Genomic DNA, 20,545 nt, shown 5'->3' with positions numbered 1-20,545 from the left:
TGACCCAGCCATCCCATTACTGGGGATATACCCAAAGGATCATGCTGCTATAAAGACACATGCACACGTATGTTTATTGCGGCACTATTCACAATAGCAAAGACTTGGAATCAACCCAAATGTCCATCAGTGACAGACTGGATTAAGAAAATGTGGCACATATACACCATGGAATACTATGCAGCCATAAAAAAGGATGAGTTCGTGTCCTTTGTAGGGACATGGATGCAGCTGGAAACCATCATTCTCAGCAAACTATCACAAGAACAGAAAACCAAATACCGCATGTTCTCACTCATAGGTGGGAACTGAACAATGAGATCACTTGGACACAGGAAGGGGAGCATCACACACGGGGTCCTATTGTGGGGAGGGGGTGGGGGAGGGATGGCATTGGGAGTTATACCTGATGTAAATGATGAGTTAATGGGTGCAGCACACCAACATGGCACAGGTATATATATGTAACAAACCTGCACATTGTGCACATGTACCCTAGAACTTAAAGTATAATAAAAAAAAAAAAAGAAAAAAGAATGCAAGAAAGAAACATTACTACAGAACTAAAGGATTATAAGAGAATAATATCAACAAATATATGCCATCAAATTAGATAACCTAGATGAAATGGATGAATTATTCCCAGAAAGACACAAACTACCAAAACTGACTCAAGAAGGAATAGAAAATCTAAACAGATTTGTAAAAAGTACATAAAGTGATTGAAACTTCACACACACACCACACACACACACAGCTCAAGACTAGATGGCATCACTGGTGCATTCTACCAAGCAGTTAAAGAAAAATTAAAACCAACCTTTCACAAACTGTGCTGCCCCTCCCAAAAAAGAGGGAACACCTCCCAACTCATTCTAAGAGGTCAATATTATTCTAATACCAAAATCAAAGTATCACAAGAAAATTACAAAGCAAAATCTGTTATACAGACACAAAAATCCTCAGCAAAATACTAGCAAACCAAATCCAAGCATAAAGAAGGGATGACACATCATAACCAAGTAGAATCTATCCCACAAATGCAAGGATGGCTTAACATCACAAAGTCAATTACTAACAGACCCTATCAACAAAATAAAGAAGAAAACACTATATGATCACTTCCACAGACTGAGAAAATACACTGACAAAATTCAACATCCTTGAATAAAAACATTCAACAAAGTAGGAACAGAAGAAAATGTATTCAACCAAATAAAGGGCATCTATGAAAAAGCTACAGCTAATATCACACTCAATGGTAAAAGACTAAATGCTTTTCCCCCAAAGTTCAGGAATAAGACAAGGATGTTCACTCTCACCACTTCTATTCAACATTGAACTGGAGGTTCCAGCCAGGGAAATTGGGAAAGAAAAAGTAATAAAAAGTATCAGATTGGGAAGGAAAAAAGCTATGGTAATTAATAGTGTGGTACTAGCATAAGAATAGACACAGAAATAGAATACAGAGTTCAAAAATAAACCCTTGCATATATAGTCAACTGATTTTTGACAAGGGTGTCAAAACAATTCAGTAGGGAGAGAAAGGATTTTTCTTTGTTTTGTTTTGAGACAGTCTTGCTCTGTTATCCAGGTGGAGTGCAGTGGCACAATCTCAACTTACTCCAACTTTCGCGTCCCAGGTTCTTCTGGTGCCTCAGTCTCCTGAGTAGCTGGGATTACAGGCATTTACCACCATGCCTGGCTAATTTTGTGTTTTTTGTAGAGACAGGGTTTTGCCATGTTGGCCAGGCTGGTCTTAAACTCTTGGCCTCAAGCCTCAGCCTTCCAAAGGGTTGGGATTACATGCGTAAGACACTATGCCCAGCCAAAAAAAGTTTTTTTTGTTGACCAATAGTGCAGAGACAATTGGATATTCAAATGCAAAAGAATGAAGCTGGACCTTTTCCTCACACCATATATAAATATCAACTCAAAATAGATCCAAGAGTTAAATGTAAGAGTTAAAACAATAAAACTGTTAGAAGAAATTATAGGAGTAAGTCTTTGTGACTGATTTAGACAAAACTATGACATCATAACAAAAGTGACAAAAGAAGAGATAAATTGGAGTTCATCAAAATTATAACTTTTATGTGCCGCAAAAGATCCATCAAGAAAGTGAAATAACAGTCCGAAGAACGGTGAGAAAACATTCACAAATCAGGTATCTTGTAAGGGATTTAAACCTAGAAGATACAAAACACTCATAACAACACAATAATAAAAATTTTAAAAACCCAATTAAAAAATAGCCACAGTGTCTACATAGGCATTTCTCCAAAGGAGATATACAAATTACCAATAAGCACATGAAAAAATGCTCAACATTAGTCATTTGGGAAATGCTAACCAAAACCACAATGAGGTATCACTTTATATCTATTAGGAAGGCTACAATTGAAAAAGGAAAATAGGTAAGAACAAGTGTTGGCAAAGATGTAGAGAAATAGAAACCCTCACATAATGTTGATGGGAAAGCAAAATGATACAGCAGCTTTGGAAAACAGTCTGAAAATTGCTCAAAATGTTAAATGAAAGAGTTAGCATAGACCCAGCAATTACATGCCTAGGTATACACCCAAGAGAAATGAAAAATATGTCAAACAATAATTTTATATAAAGTCTATAGCAGCATTATTCATAACAGCTAAGAAGTGAAAACAACCCAAATGTTCATTTGCTGATGATATGGGTAAATAAAATGTAATGTATACATACAATGGAATATTGTTCCGCCATAAAAAGAATGAATTGCTGAAACATGTTACAACATGGATAAACCTTGAAAATATTACGTTAAGTGAAAGAAGCCAGACACAAAAGTCCACATTATCAGTTTCAAGTTATATGAAATGTCCCAAATAGGCAAATCTATAGAATTAGAGAGTAGGCTAGCCATTGCCTAGTGCTGGGTGAAAGGGTGAAGTGATGAGAGGGAAATGAGGAGTGACTGCTACTAGGCATGAGGTTTTTTGGCAGGGAGATGATGAAAACATTGTAAAAATGATTGCAGTGATGACTGCACAACTCTATAAACATATCAAAAATCACTGAATTGTAAACTTCAAATAGGTAAAATATATGGTATGTAAATCATATGTCAATAAAGCTATTTTAAAAATAATAGGAAAGAAGTCAGTTAGATTTCTTTCAGAAAAATCAGAAAAATAAAGGAAGGAAATCAGTTTGTTAAGAAGCAGTGTTTCCTGATACAAAATTCTAAAACAGATTTCTGAGAAGGGGCGTTTTTTTTTTTTTTTTTTATGGGGCACTGACCAACATGAAGGCAATGTCCTCAATTGCTGTTGCACTGTAAAAATGGAAGCCCTTTTAACATGGTAGTTCCTTATGGCAACTTTTGATAAAATCCGAGGATATAACATGGACAGAAATTTAGAGTGAAAGGCCGTGGGGAGGAAGGCACTAAGTCTGTGGTTCTCTGCTGTCTTCTGTTGTAACACACTTGAAGAATACCCATCATCACCAGAGACTCACTCACTACAGCAGGATTTCTCCATGGGCCTAGAAGAGAATATGTGAGGGAGAGGTGGTGGTGGTAGGAAAAGCCCCTGAAATGCAATTCTGCAAAATCTCCTTGGCGTGCAAGTTGTCAGTTACCTACACAAATTTACAGTGAACATATTTTCCAACCCAGCAAGTCTGCATCTATAAAGTTATCTTAGTTATGCTCACACATGTGCAAATTAATTGATAAAAAACAACAAAAAAATCCAACTTCTAAAGTGAGTCAGCACACTTCTTCATTTTTACTGCATGTAAGCTATAAAACATGTTTATTTCATTCTTGATCTTTGGCTCTATGCTGATCACTTAAAAACAATACTATGCTGAGTTTTGTATAAATGTACCTGTGTATAATATTTACTAAAAAGATAACAGTTCATTTTCCATAGCTTTTTATATATTGCTTTTAGGTAGTGAATATGACAGAGCAGGGAATCAATGGTTATAAATTTATTTGCAGCTTTAGGAATATTTCTACATTAGATTTCTATCCTGGGGTACCTTCCAGGCACATCTGAATTGTTATTTGAGACAAAATCACCAAAGGATTTTAGTGACTCTTGGAAGATCTTTTCAATAATAATTAAAGTAGTATTAATAGTAGAATAACAAGAAGGAGGAGGAAGAGCAGCAGCAGAGTCTGCCAGAGCCACCTCAGCCTCTGCAGCAGCAGCAATACCTACACAGTTATTAAGCTCCAGGCATTGTTTTAAGTATTTCACATATATTCATTCATTAATTCTCACAACAACCTTATCATTTTACAGATCATGAACCAGAGGCATCTGAGTGTTTAGGCAACTTTCTTGTGGTTGGTATACAGCAAAGCTGAGACACAGTCAGTTGGCTTCCAGAGTGTGGGCTCTTAATCACATAGTAATCCTGCCCTTTAAGAACACTGACATTCTACACTACATAGGTGAAAATAATACCAGAAGGAGGATGAAGTAAAAAAAACTATTTAGACATGTTACATTTTTCCTATCTAAATCAGGTTGCATAATACCAATGTTCTCCTTTCTCTCTGAAAAAAATATACTTTTTAAAAATTTAAACCAAATCAATAAAAGAAGCAGATATCGACATATAATGTTAATGTATTAATTTCAGTTTAGCTCATGATACAGGGTTAACACACTGATATTCTAAATAGGCAGTAAATTATTTCCCTATCTCAATTATATGATCACCGAGATGTAAACAAATTTCTAAAACCAACAAGTTTTCACTGTCATGCTATAGAAATTAAATTCTATCTTTATTACAATATTTTGTTATTTATAAATAGTGACAGATAAATTAAGAAACCTTATATCATTGTAAAGCATAAATGCTAACCTATTAAAAGTGGTAAGAATCAAATGGTTAACCAAGTCTTTCAAAAGCTTATTTCTTTGCATTTCCTTCATATTTCTCTCTTTGTGCCACACTTCTATACCTAGATTGATGTTCCTACTTACACCACGTGCTCATCTATAACCTCATAGACTGTATGCTTCTTATACATGACGCCCAGTACCTAGCACAGCCGCCAGCACCTAGTAGGCACTCAATACACTTACTAAGCAGAATGATAAATTAGTGGGTTAGCAAATACAGAAACGCTAATTGGCGTAATCATTACTTTAATTTCCATAATGGTATAAAAGTGACAAATACCATTAAAAGGTCAAGTTTATGGGCATATTTTCTCCCCACTGCATTGATTTTTATTATTCAGGAGGCAAAAATAGAGGTCTTTATTGTTCCAATTCAATGAAACTGGTTTTCTGGTGAAGAGTGACAATCCTGAAAGAACTTATATACAACAAACTACAGAATATTCAAAATGAAAATAAAAGAGCGAGGGTAAGAGATCAATGGCTTTCTACATTTACAATATAGCACCACACCTCCAAGACAATCAAGAATTTCTATAAAAGAGAGATATCTGTCTTTAAATCCTTAGAAAATAGGAATTAAGTTAATTAATTTTTTTTTTTTTCACAGAAGGTTTATAAAATATACCCTGGGCTTACCTCAAGCAAAAATTGCCCAGCATAAAAAGAAAATATTAAGAAAAATCTGTTTCTTTAATGAAATAATAATTTAAAGAAAATTTAACAGAGCAAATATTTTTTATCATGACACAAAAATTACATAGGACATACTAAAATAGGCTCAGCAGATATTTATAGGGTAAAATTATGTACTTCAAAGCCTAGCTGATTCTCAGCTATGGTGACACATATTAGTAACACATGAATTATGAAATGAGCTATTTGGAGAAAAAGAAAATGCAGATCCTTAACCTCATATTAGAGCAAAAAATTCTAAATATGTATGTGTGTGTGTGTGTCTGTGTGTGTGTGTGTTTCTGTGTTTGTGTGTGTATGAATTTTACTCAACCGATTAACAACGATGGGCTTTCTAAAATTAAATGGTAAATTCCACAGCAAAAATTAAATAGGAAAACACTGGTAGATCTGAGTGTGTAAAGATTTTAAATTCTGCTCATGAAAATATAGCAAAAGCAAAATTTAAAGACAAACAAACTAGGAAAATATCAGAGAGGTTTTATACACTTAATATATAAAACATTCATGTAGACTGATAAGAAAAACCATAAAACCAAGATTAAATGGGCAAAAAAAAAATTACTAGACAATTCACAGAAGAGTGACTAAGAAATATGTTTCTAACAGTCAGAATGTGAATGAAAACAAGACTCGATTTATTATCTTATTAGCAATGCTTTTGTTTTTAACAGGAATATTTAATGCCACAGAGGTTACAGGTGACACAAGCACCCTGTAGATTCCTGAATAAATCAACAAACTCTGTTACTCACGAGCTCTGTAACCTTGGGTGAGTTGTTAAACTCTTGTGGGCCTAAGTTTCCTCACCTACGCCACGTAGTACCCATCTCAAAGAGATGTTAGGAAGATTACTTAGGATGATGTTTGTAAAAGGCAGAGCACGGAATGTGACATATTTTAAGGTAGGTATTATATTAGTGTTTCTGAAAATCAGTGTGACAAACATGTAAGAAAAGCCCTCTCAGAGTCTATTACTACTCTCATATTCAACTTTACTAATATATGTAAGGATGAGAATAATGTCTACGCAAATTTTCTAGCACTTGTACTAATTCAATAAAAACATTTTAGCTTTAAGAAAGTCAGTTATCGGCCGGGCGCAGTGGCTCATGTCTGTAATCCCAGCACTTTGGGAGGCCAAGGCGGGCAGATTGCCTGAACTCAGGAGTTTGAGACCAGCCTGGGCAACATGGTGAAACCCCGTCTCTACTAAAAATACAAAAAATTAGCCAGGCGTGGTGGCATGCACCTGTAGTCCCAGCTACTCAGGAGGCTGAGGCAGAAGGATTGCTTGAACCCTGGAGGCAGAGATTGCAGTGAGCTGAGATAGCGCCACTGCACTCCAGCCTGGGTGACACAGCGAGACTCCATTTCCAAAAAAAAAAAAAAAAAAAAAGGAAAGTCAGTTATTTATACATGAAGCTAAAGAAAGAAAGTCTTCCCAGGTGAAGCCTTTAAAGTAATACTACATATGCTTCAAGATGTTTATAATGCCTGCTGCACAGAAATCCCACTTTAGGTCACTAGCCATCACATGAGTAACATGAGAAAGATGATGAAAATATTCTTGAAGTTTCCTAAAGTACAACAACTGGGAAATCTCTTAGCAACCAACATGTAAAAATATACCTATACATTCTTATCTATTCATTTTATCTTGAACTGAGCAGTAACAAAACCACGTGCTATCCTGAAGAGTCAACTGTATTTGAAGACAACAGACCAAAGAAAATCAAGACCTCAGTTTCTTATGTCCTTATATACACTAGGGGACACTTGACCAATGATTTTAAGTTTAAAAAGCATTAGATTTCCAGGTTTAATCTGTAGCTTTTATATTTGAGATCAATTAGGCAAGAAATGTCATGAATAAAATCAAATGCAAAAGGGCTTATTTTTGTGACAAACACTGGAATTAGGAAGTAGTATGTCAGAATAATTAGGTTGCCCTTAGAGAGAGACAGGCAGAAGTATTTCCTATAACTCTTGTTAGTGAGCTACTGGATATCCATAGTCACTATCGAAGAGTAGGCTTCTATAAATAGAAGCAGAGATCAACAAGTAGATGAATGGTAAAGTAGGAACAGAAAGCAGAAGAACCATTTAAACATGTATTTGTCCCACAGTAAATGCTTTATGTATATTTCCTTACCAGCTAAACCTTATAACATAAAAATAAAGAAATTAATGTTCGGGGAAGTTAAGAAAACTCGAATCACACAGGTAGTAAGTGGCAGATCTTACATTCAAACCCCCCCAAAAAAAAAGAAAAAAAAAGGGAAGAGAAACTAGAGAGGGAGAAAGTAGAAGAAAAAGATGATAATGTCAGAGAAGTAATTCATAACCCCACGGTTACAAGTTTGCTGGGTGTTAATAATCATTTAAAATATAATTTCTACAGGAAAATAAGTTGGCTTCCAAACAATGACTTACCAAAGAACTTTGGGAACCCAAGAAATTAAGTTGTGAACTTTGTATATACATAACACTTTGGAAATTTTAAAGTACTTCTATATCTATTTTATCACTTTAAAAGTAGCTTGTTAGTGTTCCAAAGAAATTAAGTAATACCCATCCCCAAAGGAAAAAGATCCTGCCACGTGTCGTGATCTGTGCCTGTAGTCCCAACTACTCAGGAGGCTGAGGTAGGAGGATCACTTGAGCCCAGGAGTTTGGGGCTCCATTGAGCTATGATCGTACCACTGCACTCCAGCCTAGGTGACAGAGTGAAACCCTCTTGTCTCTTAAAAAAAATTCTGTTGTGAGATTCAAGCAAATTTTCATTAACTTGAGTATTCTGGGAGTTTGTGTATATTGGAGAGAAAGTTGTAGTTAACTAAAATTGCTTAATATTCAAGTTTACCAAGAGAATATATCTTGTTTTAACCGTTAATGTTTATTAATATTTTCAAAATATCCACCCTAAAAATTATTGTATTCACCTGCCTTAAATTATACAGTATGTAAAGTTATAATCTTTAATGAGCCGGGATCATGTAGTAGTACCTGAATGAAGATCATCACTACAAATGTCTGATGTACAGGATAAGAAAAGTTAGTTGCACATATGGAAAAGACAAGCTGAAGTCTAGAAGTCAGATTTTTTTTTTTTTTTTTTATTTTTGAGATGGAGTCTTGCTCTGTCACCCAGGCTGGAGTGCAGTGGCGCGATCTTGGTTCACTCCAACCTCCGCCTCCCAGGTTCAAGCGATTCTCCTGGACTACAGGTGCGTGCCATCACGCCTGGCTAATATTTTGTATTTTTAGTAGAGATGGGGTTTCACTGTGTTAGCCAGGATGGTCTTGATCTCCTGACCTCATGATCCGCTTGCCTCGGCCTCCCAAAGTGCTGGGATTACAGGCGTGAGCCACCAGACCTGGCCCTAGAAGTCAGATTTTTAAAAGCTGATATGTTAGCATCTCTTTTTAGGACATACTGAATAAGCACATATATTAAAGTTATATAATGGCCTTTATAATGGTTTTCTAATGGTTTTAGAGTAATGTTATCATTAACTTTATATTTCTTTAGTTTTCTGAATCTCAAAAAAAAAATTTCAATCCAAACATCAAGATTTTCAAGCAATTTTTTAATCCTTTTTTTGAGACAGGGTCTCACTCTATCACTCAGGCTAGAGTGCAGTGGTGCAATCACTGTTCACCACAACCTTAACCTCCAGGGCTCAGGTGATCCCCTGGCCTCAGCCTCCTGAGTAGCTGGGACTACAGCCATGCACCACCATGCCTGGTGAGCAGATTGCCTGAGCTCAGGAGTTCGAGACAAGGCTGGGCAACATGGTGAAACCCTGTATCTACTAAAAATACAAAAAATTAGCCAGGTGTGGCGGCGTGCACCTGTAGTCCCAGTTTCTAGGGAGGCTAGTTGTGAACTCCTGGGCTCAAGCAATCTGCGTGCCTCAGCCTCCCCAAATGCTGGGACACAGGCGTGAGCCACTGCACCCAGCCTCAAGTGATTTTTAATGCAATAAATCAGTCATGTGATGATGCATAAAGATGTCCCATGAGATTATAATACTGTATCTTCACTATACCTTTTCTATGTTTAAATATGTTAGGTACACAGATACTTACCATTGTGTTACAATTGTCCACAGTACTCAGTACAGTAACATGTTCTACAAGTTTGTAGTCTAGGAGCTATATCATATAGGCTAGGTATGTCGTAGGCTAAAAATCACCTAATGACACAATTCTCAGAATATAGCCCTACCATTAAGCAATGAATGGCTGTACTTTTAAGGTTATTTATTTTTGCAAAGAGCTCAGAAAGGTACTCGGATTTCTTTAGACTGGTCTTACATGAATGGTTTCTAAACTTTCAAGTTTGAATAACAGCTGAAGGTATAACTAATGATCATTTTATTCTAAAACATGTCAATGTATCTGAAGATATGTCTTAGGGGGTTTAAAGTATACATGTTTATAATATATTTACCATTATATAGAAAATATTGATTTTCTAAAAGTATAAATTTCATAAGAGAAAAGGAAATACTGTGAATAATGAACTTATTTTTTAAGAGCACAGTGGGGAGTTCAGGCCTTGGTTCAGGATATAGCATACTGTGTCTTTTCTTTAACAATTGAATAGAAGTCACAGTTTTGTTATATAATTATTTAGCTAGGCATACATAAAGCAAAATATTATTAGACTTCATTGAGATACAAACTGGCCTGAATTAGTCAAAGTCACATACTATAGAGTATTTTTAAAGATTCACTATTATATTATTTTCACGTAAAAACAGTAACCACAATTAGCTGCCCACAAAATGTTGTCAAGCAGATATCCAACTGAGGCTCCTTTAATAAATAAAGATGATTTAAGTAAATGTTGTATCTGGAATCTTAACGAAAATCCATAGAAGTCTGATGGTTCTTAGGGGTAGTATACAATAGTTAAGGGCAACTAAATGATTCAGTCTTCTGAGATGTTATTCGTCTTAACCAATGAGCTGTTAACCAGATGACACAAAGCTAGGCTAGACTACTAATGAATATGCAATATTTCTTTTTTTCAGCTGGAGATAAGTATGTGGTTTCATAGTATGCAACATACCTTCTGCATGTTCTTGCTGCCTTTTCAGAAGATCAGCAGGGAAAAGAGAAACTGACTTTCTTTAATGGTAGCCCTGCAGTATTTCTTATTCTTTTTGGTCAAGAAACAGAAATGGAGGCATGACCTGTACTATTTCTGTTCACTCTGGTCTTAATATAAGAAAATACTGTCTTCACTCAAGACCTGTCTACATTCAACACATTTATTTTGGAAACTTCAATGCTTTTTTACTGATACTATTGTCATTCTTTTTCTTTTTCTTTTTTTTTTTTGAGACGGAGTCTCGCTCTGTCGCCCAGGCTGGAGTGCAGTGGCCGGATCTCAGCTCACTGCAAGCTCCGCCTCCCGGGTTTACGCCATTCTCCTGCCTCAGCCTCCCGAGTAGCTGGAACTACAGGCGCCCGCCACCTCGGCCGGCTAATTTTTTGTATTTTTTAGTAGAGACGGGGTTTCACCGGGTTAGCCAGGATGGTCTCGATCTCCTGACCCCGTGATCCGCCCGTCTCGGCCTCCCAAAGTGCTGGGATTACAGGCTTGAGCCACCGCGCCCGGCCTCTTTTTCTTTTTTTAAAGCTCAATTTGCTTATGTAGGGTGTGGTCAATTCCACCTTCTCAATTCACTAGCCTTGTCAATTTTATCTAGAGGTTTTGCTCAAACAACATTCTTTCTAGTTGCACTAAACCCAGTCTGGATATACGGCAAAAAGCAGGATGAAGAAGGTTTTAATTTCATATCCCAGATCCCAGGTTCCAGTTTTCAGCCTCAGAATCACAGAAAAAATTCCTCATGCTCATTTGTAATTTCCAAATGTAGTACATAAAAACTTTAAAAATTTTTAAAAACTTTAAAAAAATTCTAATATTAAAATTCTTATCCTTACATAAGTTAACTAGTCCTCTACTAAAACATGTTTTACTTAACTATATCAACAAAGCTTCTTTGTAATTATGCTAGGGAGATGGAAATAACAATCTAACCAGAGATAACTTTCCCAACTCGGGTTGATTATAAGAAAACTATTTCATGTGCCTTTCCCCCCACTTTGGAAATTCTAAAAGCAAAGCCTATATAAATAATATCAACACCTTGTCAAAAAGCTGTCCCTTTAAAGGAGGAAGAAAATGTTTCTTCATGTTCTTAAATTAGCATTAGGTATATATAGAGACCCAGAAAATAGAGTTAGGAAAGGAGCAAACTGAGAACAGCATTAACTTAGTTTTCACTTATTTGGTTAGCTTCTGCCTGCTCTTACATATCATTTATGTAAAGCTCAAATTGGAAATCTGTCCTGTGAAATATTCTTCCCTAATGGAATATTTTTTAAAAACTGAAGATGATTACTCTTATGGCACAAATTTATTAGAACTTATGCAGTAATGCTAGAAACAACAAAAATCATAACAGTATTTTATACAGTAGGCAGTTCTTTTAGTGCAGGTACAGTATTTACAGTTAGCCTATTTCATAATCTTTTTGCCATAAAGGAATTCTGACTCTAAAGTGATAGCCTTTTTGATGTAAATGCTAATAACATTTAAAATTTGAACAAGGAATGTTGCAGGAAGATGCATAATGCTTTCCCTGTGTTTATCAAATTTGTCTTCATTTCAAAGCGTCCAAGAGTGCTATGATTCAGCTCAAGTTGTAGAAGATGAAAAATAATTCTTCAAAGAATAATGAATAATGGCCCTATTAAGCCTCCAACTAAAATTGCCAATATGTATTTATTGGACAGAAGAGAACTTTGAGATGACCAATACCTTTTGGCAAGTGGTTTACTAAAGGTATGACGAAGCATGACTGTTACTGTTTTCTTAAGTCAGAATTTTTAATATATCATATAAAAGTAACTCAAAGTTTCTATAATCTTCTGCAGGAAACCTATATAGTAAGCCAAATGCAGCCCCCTAAATGATCACAAATGGTACCCATACCTATTGCGCTTTTTTCCCATAAACTGTCCATCATCATTCAGTGAAATAGATATATTAATATACCACTAGATACTAAGAAACTCCCCAAAGACCTCCTAAGAGCATGAAACACCACCACAAATCCAACATAAACATCAGCAAAGGCATATTTATTTCTAATAGTTTAATAACAAGGAAAAAAATTCCATTCCCAATCTTCTCCACTTACCCAAGAGTTTTGCGATGATATAAAGTGCTTGTCCCCAAAGAAACAGTTTTCCATCACGGCCACAGTTGCTAGGAAATCGTTTTTGACTACCAGGGTTATTTTTTTCATATTCTACAAAGTCAGCTGGCACATAATAGTACTTTGGTACAACAGGATATCCTATGGAGTTTAAAAATACATATTTAAAATATAACAAATCTGTATTAGTCCACTCAGATGCTACTAATAAAGATATACCCAAGACTGGGTAATTTATAAAGGAAAGAGTTTTAATGGCCTCAGAGTTCCACATGGCTGGGGAGGCCTCACAGTCATGGTGAAAGGTGAAGGAAGAGCACGGGAATTACTATAATTCAAGGTGAGCTTTGGGTGGGGACACAGCCAAACCATATCAAAATTAGTGTCTTTACACGGTGTTTTACACGGTGGCAGGCAAGAGGGCTTATGCATTTATAAAACCATCAAATCTCCTGAGACTTATTCACTACTATGAGAACAGTATGGGGGAAACTGCCCCCATGATTCAGTCATCTCCACCTGGCCCCACCCTTGACACACGGGAATTACCATAATTCAAGGTGAGCTTTGGGTGGGGACACAGCCAAACCATATCAAAATTAGTGTCTTTCCCAAATGTTCCCTTCAAGACACTGTAATGATTAGAAAGTAGGGAGGAAGACTTGTTGTGCAGGAGGCAACAGATTTGATAAGCTATAGCAAGCCGGATATTCTGGTTCCTTTCAGATATTGCCAGTGAAAATTATGGAGGAAAAAAATTGACTTTAAAACACTAATTCAACAGCAGATTGTTATGCTTTGGCTAACAATGAGTACATAATCTCCCTCAACAACATTTAATTTTAATATCTTTAAATGAATCAACAAATACACAGTATACAAATATTTAGAGCCATAGAGGAAGCTATTTTTAATAGGATTAGTCTACAGAAGCTTCACAAATGAGATACTGTGTAATCTTAAATGAAGAATTATAACTCTGAGCCATTGCTAGAGCAAAGAAATCCCCATTTAAGCATTAGGCCCATTATCTACCATTCAATATCACTGAAGAGGAAAAGCCATCCCTCCGTGACCATTTAAAAATGGATTGGTAGGAACTAAAATTATTATTTAAGAGTAGAATATTTGTGTATGATAAAATGGGAAAATAATCAACAACCTATGTAGGATGCTACAGAAGACTTTTTGCAATATTAGCTCACAGTAAACTTAATTTTTCTAATGAAATTGCACAGATTTCCCTAAAATTTTGCTTCCTTATGCATCAATCAACAATATTTGTGTCTAAAATCAGTAAGAAGGTCTATGATATACAGATAATACTTTGAACATCACTCTCTGAACACGATGAAACCTGAAGCGAGGTACATTAAACTGCTACACCTTAATGCATCAATGATCTAACACTAAACATTAAAAGATCTGCTTCAAAGGATTTCAAATATTACATGCATTACAAAATTTAATGCATTATTTCTCACACTGGACAAGGGATTATTTGTAGCATAAAGACAAAATTGACTTTTAAAAATTAATATTCACTTTGAAATCAATGTTTATCCATAAACATTTCACAACTTTTAACATTACAAGCATGTTAGTGAGCATATAATATGAAGTATTTACTCTGAGATATCTCTGGAAAACCCCAAAGAATATCACAAATTTCATGTGAGATAGGAATGGGGCTCAGTGCTGTGATTGTCAGTACTTTCAAGCCCCAAAGACATCTAGAACATCTCATTTGGAATTCCTTTGAAAATTGGTTTTCCAGTTATACAGAAAATTCAGTTATGTTTTTTGAGGGTCCCTGCTGGTGTTTGACTGAAACCAATATACCCTTACTCCTAAGACTGGGTCTTCTGACCATTTCTAAAATACTAAATCCATCCTCAAAGGATGATGTTTTAGCACCATGGCAGATGTTCAAAATACAATGCTAAGGACCCTAGAAAAAACTCTAAAGAGGAGGCCAGAATATTCTCAGCAATTCTAGTGCCTTTAGACAAGGGCAGAACCTCTCCAGGTAGCCCTCCACGGGGGGGCACTCACCTGACTACAGCATTTTTAGTGACCTGGATAAAAACTAGTCACTTTCTATTACTGTCACACTATACAGAGTAATGGAGTTACATAGTAAATAACAGATGGACGAACTCAGTCCACCTGACAAACTATTTTGGAATGTCTATAGCCATGCCCACCTAGATTCATCTCCATCTTTGTCTTGCTTAATCTTCTTTCTGATTTCATTTCAGGGATCACTCATTTTTACAATTTAATATAAATTATTGTGTTTTACAAAGGACTCATTTATACATTTTAAATAAACACTAAGGAAATGTTGGTAGGAAGAATTTCTTAAAAAGACAACTATACCTTCTGTGGTCTGATGAAGTATTGGAGTCAAAAGATCCTGATATTCCTGTACTTGCTTAGGATTGCCTCTAAAAACTCCTAAAATATAAAATCCAATAGCAGCTGAGCTTAATAAGGATCTCAAAAATTTTACCTTAGAAAAAATATATTAGGCCAGTTACAATTATTTTGGTAATTTTCCATGCAAATGGCAAAATTAAAATTGAAAAAAAGTAATGCAAATCTGTGTGATATTTTTCCAAGAAATTGGTTTTAGAAAGTCACATTAGCATTTAGAATTGAAAACTGAATTTTAATTGAATTTTCCCTATTCCTAAGTATGAATGTTACACACACTCACATTATCAAGGATTACAGTATTAATGATTTCTACTAATAAAAATTTTTCTATGTAAATATGAATAATATATATGGTATCATTTTTTAAATGTTTCCAAGTTTTTTTTAATTCTTTAAATGATTTAGCATTCACTCAGCAAAAGAGTCGCATATATAAATGCAGGGCAATTAACATCACTGAAGTGCAGTCTGTTTTTCTAGCTGAAAAGAGTCATATTTCATTTCTGCTCTTCTTTAAACCACTTAAATCCTATAGCTTAAATTTCAGGAAAAAGCTTACTTACCATCAATCATCATATAAAGGAAAAATATGGGAAATTCACATTCAATGCCATCAAATAGCTAAAACAGAAAATAAAACATTAAATTTTTCACTGACAGTTAAATTATTATTATTATTTTGAGACAAGATCTCACTCTGTGGCCCAGGCTGGAGTGCAGTGGCACAATCATGGCTCTCTGCAGCCTTGCCCTACTGGGCTCAAGGGATCCTTTTTCCTGCCTCAGCCTCCCAAGTGGCTGGGACTACAGACACACACCACTGTATCTGGCTATCTCTCTCTGTCTCTCTCTCTTTCTTTCTTTTTTCTCAGAGATGTGGTCTCCTCCCTGTGTTGCCCAGGCTGGTCAAACTCCTGGTCTCAAGAGATCCTCTTATCTCGGTCTCCGAAAGTGCTGGGATTACAGGCATTACAGGCATGAGCCACTGTGCCCAGCCACTAACAATTAAATTAGAAGAACTATAGTTAGGTGGTATGTCAAAGATTTGCTTATAGCAATAAATTGAACTGATTTTCAAAGCAGTTTCCTTGTTCTTTTTTTTTTTTTAATTTCCTCAGGTCTTATTATTCAAAAGCTCACTCATTCAGTCCATCAAACTGCAGTCCTTCAATAAATATTTACTGAATACTTACTGATGCCTGGAACCAAAAAGACAGAGAACTTCCCTCAGAGGCTCACAGTCTAATAGGGAGGCCAGCATGTAAATAAACAACTACTATGCAGTAGGAAATATCTACACATGGTATGTCAGGTTCATAGGGAGTGGAACACCTGAGTCTGCCTTGGAGTCAGGGAATGTTTATAGGAAAGGAGATGTTTCAGCTAACGCGGGATGGACTTCACTGGGGAGATGAGCTAAAGTAACTCAAGGCAAAGGAAATAATAGTTACAAACCACAGATGCATAGAAGCACAAAGTATGTTAAAGAATCTACCAGCAATTCAGTATTTCTGGAATAAGCAAGGACGAAGTAGTGAAAACTGAAAACCCTACAGATGGGCCAGGCCAGCCAGATCAGGAAGGGCCTTGCAGGTCATGCTAAGTGGCTAAGACTTTGGTCTGGAAATAAAAGAGAACCATAGGTGAATACTCAGCAGGATCAGATTTACTCATTATATTTACTTGCTAGACTGAGCAGCTGGTAATACTGAAGAGAGTTGTAGGGCAAGAAACAGGACCAGCTGGAATTCTGCTGGAGCAAAATCCAAAGAGAAAAGATGACAACCTAAACTGAGGTTTCTTAACTTCGGCACTACTGACATTGTGGCCAAATAATTCTTTGTTTTTGGGTTGTCCTGTGTGGTGCAGGAATGTTTAGTAGCATCCCTAGTATCTGCCTTCCAGATGTCAGTAGTACCCACCATATTGTGACAACCCAAAATGTCTGCAGACATTGTCAAAAGTCTCCTGGGGGGCAAAATCACCCCAGATCCAGTAGCCTAAACCAGGGAGTAATAGAGAGGAAGAAAAAGAATTTTAGGATTTTTAGGAGGCTAAATCTGCCAGCCTTGGTGATTGACAAAGGTAGATGGGTGAAAGGAAGTGCCTAGAATGACTTCCTTCTAGGTATAGGGCTTGGGCACAGGAGTGGAAGCTGAATACAGGCAGACTGTAAGACACCTAAGCGAGGATGTCCACAAGGCAGCTGCGTACAGGGGGTGGGCACTTGAGGAGAGGTATGAGTTAGGGATGGAGATCTGTTGTTAACAGCTATAGCTGAAGCTGAGAGTTCACAGCCAGAATGAAGAGAGGCTAGGGCTGTGGATGGACCCTAGGAGAAGTGCAATGTTTAAGAGGGGGCAGAAGAAGAGGAATCTGCAAAGGAGAATAAGAAGTAAGTGAGAGAAGTGGAGAATAAAGAATGGGGTCACAGCCAATGGAGAATGTTCCAACAAAGAAGACTCAGCAAAGACACTCAAATGCCAAGAAGTTCTGTGAAATGAGATCAGAAAAGCATCCACTCCGACTCAGTAATGTAAGCGGATTGAAGCCAGCACAGCTACTGGGGAGTGCTGGGAAGTAAGCCAGTTTGTAGGGGGAAAGAGTAAGCGGGATGTAAACAAGGAGACACCAAGTAGAGGCCATGCTTTTCAGATGTGTGGCACAAAGAGAAAGAGGATGGAGGTGGACAGGGAAAGGGTTGAGGAAGGGTTTTGTTTGGTTTCTTAATGATAAACATCGATGTGCTTAATGAGGAAAAAAGCTAATTTAAGTTGGGGAACTAAGACAGAGAAGGTAGAAATGGGGAAGATGAGGAGAAAAAAGAAAGAGAAATAGATATCCTTCTATCACAGAATAAAACAAGTGAGGGTGTCAAGAAAGTAAAAGAGAATAGGATGGGGTATACACAGGACGGGTTAGCCTTAGAAAGAACAGAGAGCTCCTTCTGTGAGGCAAGAGAGACAGAGGGAAGTATGGATGAAGGAAAGACACGGTGGAGGAAGCCATGCAGAAATGAAAGGCTATCAAGTAGAAAATAAAAAGGAAAGTCTGCAAACTTGAGTACAAATAGGAAAAAGCTGGAAAAGCTTTCATGGGGAGTTCCTGGCAGAGTCAGATAGCAGGACTGACAAGAACTGACAGCAATGATGAGGGTGAACCAAGACAGATCTCCTGACTGTGGGGCAGCTCCTACCCACAGTGCTGTGGCTTTCCTTGGTGGTGCTCAGCAGAAGGTGCAGAAAACTTGCTGGACAGATCCAAAGTTGGAAGTGTGCAAGGTGGTAGTTAGTTGCAGGTGGTCCAATTCAAATGTAAGTGCTGTAAATATTGGCACAGAAAATGTATTAAATAGGAAAGAAACATTTGAAGGTGTTTAAGAGATAAATGGATCTTTTGGTCCAACCTAACAGATTGTAACACTGCCAACACTGCTGAAAATTTCAAAAGTGCACACAATAAAATGGTTTCCAAGTGATAGTCAACTGTGAAATTAAATAAAATAAAGCTGGGTGTGGTGGTGTATGCCTGTACTCCCAGCTACTTGGGAGGCTGAGGGAGGAGAATCACTTGAGCCCCGGAGTTCCAGTACAGCCTGGGCAACCTAGTGGGCTCTGGTCTCTATTTAAGAAAAAAAAAAAAGAAGAAGTTAAATAAAATGATAAATAGCTTGTCTAGTTTTTCTGCAAAAGTGTATGTTAAATTTTAAAACAGTATGTTAATTGCCAAACAACTTAAAAGGTATAATGTTGCCTACACATTTTCTATATACAGATTCCTAGGGACCTTACCTACCTTCAGTGAGTGAGCCAATTATGCCCATGCATACACAATATCTTTCAGCCGGGCACAGTGGCTCACGCCTGTAATCCCAGCACTTTGGGAGGCCGAGGGCAGATCATTTTAGGTCAGAAGTTTAAGACCAGCCTGGCCAACATGGTGAAACCCCATTGCTATTAAAAATACAAAATAATTAGCTGGGCATTGTGGCATGTGCCTGTAATCCCAGCTACTCAGCAGGCTGAGGCAGGAGAACTGCTTGAACCCAGAAGGTGGAGGTTACAGTGAGCTGAGATCATGCCACTGCTCTCCAGCCTGGGCAACAGAGCAAGACTCCATCTCAAAAGGAAAGAAACAAAAAAAAAAAAAACAAAATACCTTTCAATACACTATGTTAAAGCAAAGTCCTCAGCAATGTGCATGACTTCTTACTTTTTTGGGGTGCTATTTTCTAGATGGCTTAAAAGCAGCTAGTATAAAACTAGATATAGTGGTATGTGTGTTTTGAAATACAAAACATTTTAAAACTAAATATTTAGAGGACTATATTTTAAAAGAAAGTGTCTAAATGAAATAGATAAAGGAAGATGGAATGGCCTATCAGTTTTAATAAAAGAATTTGCTTAAAAGATTGAAAGGAATATTGCAAACAGATATTTAATATTATAGAAGACAAATAGTATGGATCAGGCAAGCAGAGGACTGAAAACGCAATAGAAAAATTATTCACCCAATAGATCAACATGGCCCATTATCAGTAAATACCTCACCGGTAATAAGAGCTAGCACTTACTGAGCATTCACTATGTGCCAAGCACTATTCTAAGCACTTTTATGTAAGTTGTTTAGTCGTCATAAGAACCTCATGATATAGGTACTATTATTATTTTATCCCAATGAAAAAAATTAAACACAGAGACAGGTTAATTAACTGGCCCAGGGCCACATAGCTAGTAAGTAGCAGAGCCAGAATTCAAACCCAATGGTCAGTCTCCTGAATCTGTGCTTTTGATTGCTCTGATATGCGATTACCATGGAATATTTTTTAATACCTTAATTTCAGCTGGCTTGTAGTAGCATCTGTTGGGATCTTCCAGTGATGTTCTATACCCATCTCTCAAGAAACGTTTAAATCCATATTTTCCTTTTAATTTTCTAACCACTTTATCAAGTGTCTGGCTAAACAGAACTTCATCATCCAGGGCAAATGCAGGATAACTGATGCAGGGGAGCAGGGCGGCATCTGTGTTCTGGAGGCAATGAGAAAGAGAGACTGTGAGTGTCCACAGCAATGTGATCAACACAGCCCAAGGAGAATGACAGAGATGAAAAGCCAGTGAGGTTATGCAGTCAAAAGTGAGCACGCTCTGCTCCCAGGATCAGACAGCTGTTTCTATGGCATGTTCCAGGAAACCTTACAGAAGAGATAAAACTTCATTTGTTGATAGTACTTTCAAGGTTCAATGGGCTCAAATG

At 36.9% G+C, this 20,545-nt stretch overlaps 1 protein-coding gene across 5 annotated transcripts in view; it reads right to left on the bottom strand.

The window, feature by feature from the left end:
• Positions 1-20,545, bottom strand: part of PHKB (phosphorylase kinase regulatory subunit beta) — a 247,000-nt gene that overhangs the window by 88,903 nt on the left and 137,552 nt on the right. For all 5 annotated transcript variants that reach the window (XM_033218310.1, XM_033218312.1, XM_033218308.1 and 2 more), the window contains 4 exons: positions 20,122-20,319; positions 15,853-15,910; positions 15,230-15,307; positions 12,830-12,988 (listed from right to left, as the gene is read on the bottom strand). In XM_033218310.1, the coding sequence (XP_033074201.1) occupies positions 12,830-12,988; positions 15,230-15,307; positions 15,853-15,910; positions 20,122-20,319 (493 nt within the window). The remainder of the gene's footprint in view (positions 1-12,829; positions 12,989-15,229; positions 15,308-15,852; positions 15,911-20,121; positions 20,320-20,545) is intronic.

Source organism: Trachypithecus francoisi, unplaced genomic scaffold (assembly GCF_009764315.1).
Source record: "Trachypithecus francoisi isolate TF-2019V2 unplaced genomic scaffold, Tfra_2.0 Lachesis_group10, whole genome shotgun sequence".
NCBI classification, from domain to species: Eukaryota; Metazoa; Chordata; class Mammalia; order Primates; family Cercopithecidae; genus Trachypithecus; species Trachypithecus francoisi.
This window is presented reverse-complemented; position numbering and strand designations above follow the sequence as displayed.